Source organism: Trypanosoma rangeli (assembly GCF_003719475.1).
Source record: "Trypanosoma rangeli strain AM80 chromosome Unknown Tra_15.4_contig_00044, whole genome shotgun sequence".
Classification (NCBI taxonomy): domain Eukaryota; phylum Euglenozoa; class Kinetoplastea; order Trypanosomatida; family Trypanosomatidae; genus Trypanosoma; species Trypanosoma rangeli.
The window spans coordinates 21,435-29,694 of record NW_021705788.1 but is presented as its reverse complement, the minus strand read 5'-3'; the positions used below and the strand labels follow the sequence as shown (position 1 = coordinate 29,694).

Genomic DNA, 8,260 nt, shown 5'->3' with positions numbered 1-8,260 from the left:
ACCGCAGTGTCTCCGGCGGTCAGTGGAAAGCGAAGCCGAATGTCCCGGAAATGCAGGTGCCGGCGGGGAGGGGAACGACGGCGCGGCACGGGTCGCTCGCATGCGAATCGTCCAGCAGCTCGTTGCTGTACACGGCCGGGACACCCGGCGCGTTCGCAACGGTGATGTGTGGATGAGCGTTTTTGCAGGGGAACTCCCCCTCGTTGCGCACCGCGATCGCCGTCCCCTTCGCGTCTGACACGACGGACACCAGCGTGAGCTGAATGGACGCACCACGCAGCTTCACCAGCTGCTGCAGCAGCACCGGGTCCTTGCAGCCGCCGCGGCCAATGTACAGCGTCGTCACATGGAAGGCCGTCTGCACCTGCTTGCCGTCCAGCATCTCCGGCGGCACCAGCCCAAGAACCTGCTCGGGCGACGCAATCTGAATCGCGGCGTACTCCACGGGGCGGGGAAAAAGACGCAGAAAAGACTCATAGGCGTTCGCTACCCCCAACGCGGCGGCCATATCGAGTGTTTGGAGCTCCGGCATGTCTGCCGTACCGTGAGTGGAGAGTTCCTCCCACACGCGCCGCACGACGGTGGCTGTGTCGTCTGCCACATTGACTTCGACGAACAGGCCTTCTGTTGGTGGGCGGTACTGCGCAGCGCAGCGCCGAAGTATGCTGCGCACGCCCCGCCCCTCGCTTCCGTCCGCTTTGAAAGTGCGGTGGGCGGAACCACGGCGGCAGACTCGGTCGAAGCAGACATCCACCAGCGCTTCCGTGCCACCGGGGTGCGACCATGCCACTGCCAGGGTCTTGGGGCCAAGACCGACGTAGTCATCGCGCGCGGCCTCGTCGAGGTTCATCTTGTCGATGATGAGGTGCGTGTAGCCCTCGTGTTGCGCGCGCCGAATGGCGTCAAGAAACTGCCGCCTTCCGCCGGCCTCGTCCTGGTTGACCCAGCACGGCGAAAAACCGGCCTGTCGCAGCAGCGCGTACAGGGCGCGGGAGAAGGTGGACTTGCCGCAACCCTGCGGGCCAATGCAGACGACGACGTCCGGATCGCTGGTGGCGACGTCGCCAGCGGACGGCTCGTAGTGAACCACCAAAGACCGCAGGTGCGCATCGGCGGCGACGCACCGCGCGCACTGGTTTTGCAGCGCGATCCAGCGGCGACGCAGGTCCTGCAGCCCGCCGAGGTCCGTTTGCGCCGTTTGCCGCCCCGTCACATGCAGCCACGCTGCAAACTGCACGAGGCAGTCGAAACGCGTCGCCTCCCAGTCGCCAAGGCACCGGCGCACCTCCCTCGGCAGCCCAGCGAGCCTCTTCGAGACCCTCGAGCGGAGTGCCGCGCCGCTTAGACGGTGCGTCACGATGGCCTCCTGCACCGCCCGCTCCATTGCGAATGCGTGTGATCGAAGCCTCCACATCCGCACCACAACCCCTGCCCCGCCGTAGCCGTACATCACCGCACCCTTGCAGTTGCGACGACGCGCGACGTCCTCTCGCAGGGCCGCGTACTCGCCTGACGCCAGCTCCACCGACAATTGGGGCGTCACAGCGTTGAGGCCGAAGGACCGCAGCGCCTCCACGCTGATCGCGGGGTCGACGCAGAGGGCCGCCGCCGAGGCCGCCTCGCGGTGAGTAAGCGCATAGAACTTTAGTGTCTCGCAGGGCCCGTAGTCGACGAGGTGCCCAGACTCCCGCAGAATGGCCGCAAAGCATGCAGTGTACCCTGTGGTGCTCAGGTAGTCGTGTAGAGCGACGACCGCCCCCGCTGGAAGTGCACGCAACGTGTCCCGCCAGACGCCCACCACGCGCCTTGGCACCGCGGCGCGCCATGAGACGCCCGCATCGCCACCGCAGAGGGCGAGATCCTCCTCCGGCACACCGAAGCGCACCAACATGTGCACCTCATCGGTGCCCACCAGCCAATAGCGCTCGCCATCGTGCGCAAAGGCAGCCACGTGGCCGCTCTCCCCATCGATCGCCTCAAGTGCCACCGCCGCAACAGGCGCCTCGCGAGCCACACCGTACGGCGCGTCGAACTCACCGAACTTCCGAAGTCCCTGAAGAGCCGCCACCAACTGAGGCGGGCCCTGCTGTCCGGGCCCCGCAACGAAGACGCGTGCCTGGCCGCAAGGGACATGCTCCCACACCTCCCGGTTCGCACGGTACACCACGTCGTCGCAGCCAACGACCGTGCGTTCCACCACAATGAAGTCAACCCCATCGAGTGTGTGGCACGTGGTACGCACACGCACTCTACTGTTGTGCGGGAATGCCGTGCAAAACGCGGACCGAGTGCAGCGCTCCTGCACCGCCGCACGGGCCCGAGCGGCAGCGTCAGCGGCGGCAGAGCCGTCTGCATGGCCGCTGCTGCCAACGCCGCGCACACCGCCATTCCCGTGGCGCTGCCTCGCACCCCCCCTCCATCGAAAGAAGTTGCGGCCTCCCCGCCCACGGTGTGCGTCACCGCGGTGCGGCTCCGACTCTGCGCAGCCCCACGCCCCCTCAGAAAACATTGGTGTGAACTAATCATTTTTCAAACGCACGGGGAAGCGAAGTCCGGCAAAGGCAGCAGCAAAGGAGCAGAAGGAGCAGCAATCACAACACACGACCCCCCCTCCCTCCACAGGTGTTTCGTTTTCTTCCTCCTTTTTTCCCACACGCCTCAGAGTCAGCCACACCACCCGCTTCACCAGCACGCATTCCCCCGCCCCGTCGCTCTCGTTTGCCGGCATTCACAGCATAATGTTGCGGATGCCGGTGAAGTCTTCCACGTCCGCATCCGTGACGTTGGCCCGCCGCGCCTGCCATTCAGACAAGACGTGCCGTACGACGACATCCGCGGCGAGGTCCTTGACCGCGACGCTGTGCATCTCACCCCTGCCATACTTCGCCGCCACCTCCGCGACGAGATCGTCGTCGGGGCAGAAAAACCGAATGAACTGATACGCCACATCTGCGTGCAGGTTGGCGCCGTTCCCACGCATGTCCTCCAACGTGCCACCCCCGCCAGAAAAGGCCCTGCGCATCTTCCGCTGCACCTCCTGCTCCGTGTCGTGGAGCGTGATGACACCGTTCGCCTCCGCGCTGCTGCTCATCTTGAACCGCAGCCCCTTCAGCGCGGGGAGAAACTTCGTGTGCAGCAGTGCGGGGGCGCGGCACTTCATACGCGACGCTACGTTGCGTGTCAGGAGAAAAAACGGGTCCTGATCGATTGCGCAAGGAACGACGCACTGCAGCGGTGGCTCGCCGGCTGGCCGCCGCAGCACCCGTGGGAAGGCGCTGCTAAAACACGGCGCGGCCTGCACCGCCGGATAGGCCGCCTTCCCCACATTGTCGCTGTCCCTCAGGCCAAACGTATTCTTCACTGCACTCAGCGTCAGCATGCGCTGCACCCGCACAACGGTTGGGTACATGTCCCCCATGTACGCCGTGTTGCAGAAGATAAACGTCTTGCGCGGGTCGAAGCCAAAGGCGATGATGTCCTTTATGTTTTCCACCGCCAATTCGCTCACCTTCGTCCCGCCGACGGGAATGTCGCGGAAAAAATACTTCTCATCGTCGGCTATCTGAACGACCAGCGGAAGACCAAGCGCATCCTGCAGGTACCGCGTGAGGAGAAACGGCATGGCGTGGCCAATGTGCATCGACCGCGCGCTCGGCCCACGGCCGGTGTACAAGTACGCGCGGTGTGCCCCCGTCGTGAAGGACGCACGCACGCACTCGAGGGCGTCCCCAAAGTCCCTGTGGGAGAAGACAATGCCGCGGCGGAAAAAGTGGTGTAATGCCTTTGGCTCCCCCACTGCCTCCTCCGCGGGGCTGGTCGCCTGCGCCCGTCCCGCCCTTTCGGCGCAAACTCTCTCCAGCTGCTGCAGGAGGGGCGCATCGACGGGCTGCGACCTAAATCGCGTGAGGACGCGGCCGTAGTCTACGCCCCTCGGCCCGGCGGCGGTAACACTCCACGGCGTCACGACATCCTCCTCGTTGCATCCCTTGCTGGGGGCCTCCCCCGGCGTCGCGGCACAACGTCGCGTGGCAGCAAACAACGGCGCGGCAGAGCGTGGGACGCGGCGCATCGCAGAAAACCCCAAGCAGCTCCCCCCTGTGTGCACCACACTGACACACCGGACACACAAAGACCAAGACGGAGAGAGGGAGAGAGAGAAAGGGCAACGCGAAGTCCAGATAACAAACACCACGGGATTCCCCGTGGGGCAAGAGGAAAGCTAAGCCAAAGCATGTGCTGTGCCCCTTACCCTCCCCTGCCGGAATCCACGAATGCAGCGCACCCTCCGTGCAGCGAGAGACAGTTGCAACCACGCACGGCTGCTATGCACGCACACGCCGCGCAAGGGGGAAGGTGTTAGGGAGCGGCATGCGCAGCAACCCAAACGCGGCGATCATTGTGCCATGGCAGGCATGTAACCAACCAGCGTCGTGCCGCCGGACGCGGAGACGCTCAGCACAACAGCCTTCCCATCCACGAGGTGCAGCACCACCTGGAGGGGCGTCACCTCTTTGACCCCAAGAAACCGCGCAAAGCGTTTCACCTCCACCGACACCGAGGCGTGCACCATCGCCATGTCGTCGCGACTGTCGGAGCCACCGCCGCCACTGTTGACGCCTTCCCAGTCACCGCCCGCGTCGCCGTCTCCCTCGCGCCCGCACAGTCGCACGGAGTTGTATTTCAGTGCGAAGCTGGCAAGAAAACATTCGGCCACAATCGCGAGTGTGCAGGAGGCGGCAGCGGCGCCGTCCGCCCGTTGGTTGCCCCGCGCCGTGAACGTCATGCGCTCGCACGAGGTGGAGCGGACCTTGTCGACAAACATCGACAGCTCCGTAAGGCCCGGCAGAACGAGTTGCACGACGTCGCTCTCGAGCGGCGGGGCGCTGATGCTCTGCACCTCCATCTCGCTCAGCACACGCACCGGCACGTCGTAGCTGATGTCAAGGTGTGGGCGGGCACCTTGCATCGAGACACGCAGCGCCGGCCGTCTCGCCGCATTTTTCGTCAGTTTGATGGTGGCATTTGGGCAGCGCTCCGCCTGGCGCATGATGTGCAGAAGTTGCGAGAGGTCCGCCACCTCGCAGAAGACGGCGTTGTCCTGCCGCTGCGACTGGCACTGGAAGTCGCCGAAGATGGACTGCGTGCGGCAGCTGGCCCACACCTGCATGCCGTCCGCAACCTGCGTGCTCGTGAAGAAGCGGATACGTGCGGGGTGCAGTTTCATCACGCAGCGGCGCTGAATGCTGCGGCACGCCTGACACACGCCGGCGAAGGTGCGCTGGTCACGCACGGTGGCCTTGAACTTCATCACCCACCTGCCGCGCCGAGAACGAGAGGCAAAAGGAATCGCAGAACACCGCCACAAGTTAAAAAAAAAAATAGTGGTGATGGAGGCAGCCGAGAAAGCGCGCGAAGAAACCACGCGCCCCCTCCCCAACGGCAGTCGTCCGCAGCAGCTGCGAGGTGCAGGGGGAGAGGAACACCGTCCGCACGGCGCCCCGGCGGGGACCGGGCCACGAGAGCCCCACGGGGGGAGGAAGGAGGGAAGGCAGCGCAAGACGGAAAGAAAAAAGGGCGCCGGCGTGCGCGCCGATGGGACGGGAAGAGCCACTCCCCCCTACACACAAATAAACAAAAAAAAAGGAAAAAACACGAAAGCTCGCCAGAGGCGGCTGCGAGCCTCCCCATCACATGTACATCGCGGGGCACGAAGGCTCTTCCCGCTCCTCGCCCCGCTTTGCCTCGCCTTTCCCGCCACGCCCGCGGAAATCACGGAGCGAGACCCAGCGGAGTAGGCGCCGCCGCCCCGGCCGCCCTGGCAGATGACACCCTGTGCGACCTCCCCCCCGCCGTTTTTCGCAGCGCATCTGCACTTGTGGTTTGCGTGCTCATGAGGTCCTTCAGCATCGCCGCCAGCGCCCCCTCAATCGTGCGCCGTTGCGCCACGCAGCCTACTTCCTCATCGTCGTCGTCGTCGTCGTCGTCGTCGTCATCGTCGGTGCGCTGCGTGGCCTGGTAGCTAGCCAACAGCTCCAGTGCAAGGTTCGGTGTGTAGCCAACTTGGCACAGAGAGCCGCACTCCCCGCATATCAGCTCCCCCTGCTCCGTGAACATAAAGGGAAGACACTGCTGGCAGAAGGTGTGACCGCACGGCCAAAGCGTGCGTGGGTCCTCAAATATGTAGAAGCAGTGCTTGCACGTGGCCTCCAGCTCAAGTGAGGCGTGAAACCCCATGATGCTCCCAACCGCAATAATAGTAAGTTTTATCGCGCTGAACAGCCCACGCGCATGGAAGTAAAGGTCCTCCATCCCCTCCTCCATGCGTCGGAGCTCCTCATCCACATAGCCGAGGTCCTCCGGACTACATTGGCAGCCAACGTCGTGGCCAGGGCGTCTGCCGCGCGTCAGCGCAAAGCTCTCAAGAAATGTCCGCACGGCGACGGTGTAGTCCTCCTTCATGTCGGTGCTCCCCACCAGGTGTCTCTGGTCGAGGCGGTGGGTCTTGGCATATTCGTTCACCTCCCGCGTGAGCCTCATGGCAAAGGCGTCGCGATCCTCACCGGCGGCGGGCCGCGACAGATTCGCGACATCCATCAAGGATTCCTTGAGGAAGGCCTCCTGCTCGACCACCTTCTGACGCAGCTCCTGCAGCGTTCGCCAGAGCTCCGCGTGCTCCTCGCGTCCCTCCGTCTCAAACCGCTGCCGCAGTTCGTCGACGCTCACCTTCATCTTTAGCTCATCCTCCGCCTGCGCCATGGCCGTCGCGGACGAAATGCTCTCGCGCGGCGACGATGTCTTGTACCCCTCGGGCAGCCGATGCCGCACGTTGGTTGCATAATTCACCAGCAAACTGCTGACGTCCCTGAGCTCGCCCAGCACACCCCTCGCCTCATTGCGTAACCGCACATGCAGCACCTCCTCGGGAAACGTCGCCAGAAAGAGCGTCAGGTCCTCGTCGTCATTGCCGAACAGGCTGCTCAGCTCCCCAGGGTCGGTCTCGTTCCCGTCGTCGGCGACCGCGATCACTGGCCCCACCGGCTTATTCTTGGGCCTCCTCACAAACGGTGGAATTTGCGCCCTTCTTCGACGCGCCGGGCCACCGCTGCTGCTCGTGCTGGCATTCAGGCTATTCCCCGGTTTGCCGTCGTACAAAAAGCGAGGGACCTTCTTCGGACGCGACCGAACAGAGCCACCCTCTGCGTGATCCAGCGACCACTGCGGTGAAAAGTGTGCGGTGGACCTTGTCCCTGCCTCGCTGCTGGATTCGCCTTTCTCAGCCCAAGAGGCACGTCGGAAACCCCTTCCTCGCTGTCGTGGCTCGCGCTGGACATTCAACAAATCGATTAGGCCAGCTCCCTCCGCGGGCCGCTCCGAAGAGCGCCGGCCACCGTCATCATCACCCTCCTCCTCCGCTTCGGAAGGGACCCACCCGCCCTTCGCGCCAAGCGGTGGCCGCCGCCGCTGCTGCTTCCACCACTCCGGGCCGCCATACTGCCGGTCACCGCTGTCACCATCCGCACTGGACAAGAAGAGAAGGTCACCCTGCTCTCGCTCTCCTCCGTCGGACCACGTGGAACTCCGGCCTTCGGGGGGCTGCGTCGCGTCGAGTGGGTCTCTCTCACTCGACGCAGCCGCGCCGCCCCACCTCTTTCGGCGGTGCGGCTCGCCAGCGGATGCGGGCCCCCCGCGTCCAGAACCGTCCCGCCCTGGTCCGAGTGCAACTGCCTCCCCGTCGTCGGGTCCCCGCAGTGGAGGGAGACGGGCGTAGGGGTCCGCAGAACCAGCGCGGCCTGCTGCTGCCGCCTCCTTTGCGGCTCGCCGCTCCTCCATGGTCATGGAATCCCGGAAAGCGTGTCGCCCCGCCTCCGCCATGGGGGACCAGAACGGCGCCTTCTCCCCCGAAGACAAGAAAGGAAGAAAGCTGCGCTGGTCCGCCTCGGAAGGAGAGAGAACAAGGTGCCCCAAGGAAGACTGGGATGCGCGGTCCTGAAGGGTGGCGCTGACGCAACTTTTCGAACCCGCACGGCTCTCGAGTCGCCCGGACAAACTAGCCGATTTGCCGCATCGGTTGTCCGCTGTTGCCGCGCGTCGCCTCTCCTGCAGCAAGGCCTTCGCCAGGTCATGAAAGGACTCATTCAGGTCTCTCGTGAGGCTCAGGCTGGAGCTGGCGACGAGCCGCGCAGCATGCTGTTTTGCGGCATGTCGTTTTGCGGCATCCGACTCCAACAGACGACTCAATTCCTCGCGTACACTCGCCTCA

At 64.6% G+C, this 8,260-nt stretch overlaps 5 protein-coding genes across 5 annotated transcripts in view, besides 3 other annotated features; all 5 read right to left on the bottom strand.

Annotated features, from left to right (window-relative positions):
- Positions 1-19: 19 nt before the first annotated feature.
- Positions 20-2,509, bottom strand: TraAM80_02031 (uncharacterized protein; the record flags this gene model as incomplete). Its single annotated transcript, XM_029379051.1, has 1 exon — positions 20-2,509. The coding sequence occupies one exon, from the start codon at positions 2,507-2,509 to the stop codon at positions 20-22; it is 2,490 nt and encodes an 829-aa protein (XP_029241107.1).
- A 52-nt stretch (positions 2,510-2,561) lies between these two features.
- Positions 2,562-2,590: a microsatellite.
- A 138-nt stretch (positions 2,591-2,728) lies between these two features.
- On the bottom strand, positions 2,729-4,069 carry TraAM80_02030 (tryptophanyl-tRNA synthetase; the record flags this gene model as incomplete). Its single annotated transcript, XM_029379050.1, has 1 exon — positions 2,729-4,069. The coding sequence occupies one exon, from the start codon at positions 4,067-4,069 to the stop codon at positions 2,729-2,731; it is 1,341 nt and encodes a 446-aa protein (XP_029241106.1).
- A 324-nt stretch (positions 4,070-4,393) lies between these two features.
- Positions 4,394-5,308, bottom strand: TraAM80_02029 (HUS1 checkpoint protein; the record flags this gene model as incomplete). The annotated part of the gene is made up of 1 exon (XM_029379049.1): positions 4,394-5,308. The coding sequence occupies one exon, from the start codon at positions 5,306-5,308 to the stop codon at positions 4,394-4,396; it is 915 nt and encodes a 304-aa protein (XP_029241105.1).
- A 223-nt stretch (positions 5,309-5,531) lies between these two features.
- Positions 5,532-5,574: a microsatellite.
- Positions 5,575-5,725: 151 nt separating this feature from the next.
- Positions 5,726-5,764: a microsatellite.
- A 5-nt stretch (positions 5,765-5,769) lies between these two features.
- Positions 5,770-7,872, bottom strand: TraAM80_02028 (putative helicase; the record flags this gene model as incomplete). Its single annotated transcript, XM_029379048.1, has 1 exon — positions 5,770-7,872. One exon carries the CDS (start codon positions 7,870-7,872, stop codon positions 5,770-5,772), a length of 2,103 nt encoding a protein of 700 aa, XP_029241104.1.
- Positions 7,873-8,257: 385 nt separating this feature from the next.
- The window catches only part of TraAM80_02027 (putative helicase), a gene marked incomplete at both ends in the record, with an annotated part of 1,905 nt that continues 1,902 nt past the window's right edge, over positions 8,258-8,260 (bottom strand). The window contains one exon of the mRNA XM_029379047.1: positions 8,258-8,260. This exon is cut by the window's right edge and continues 1,902 nt beyond it. Within this exon, the coding sequence (XP_029241103.1) occupies positions 8,258-8,260 (3 nt within the window).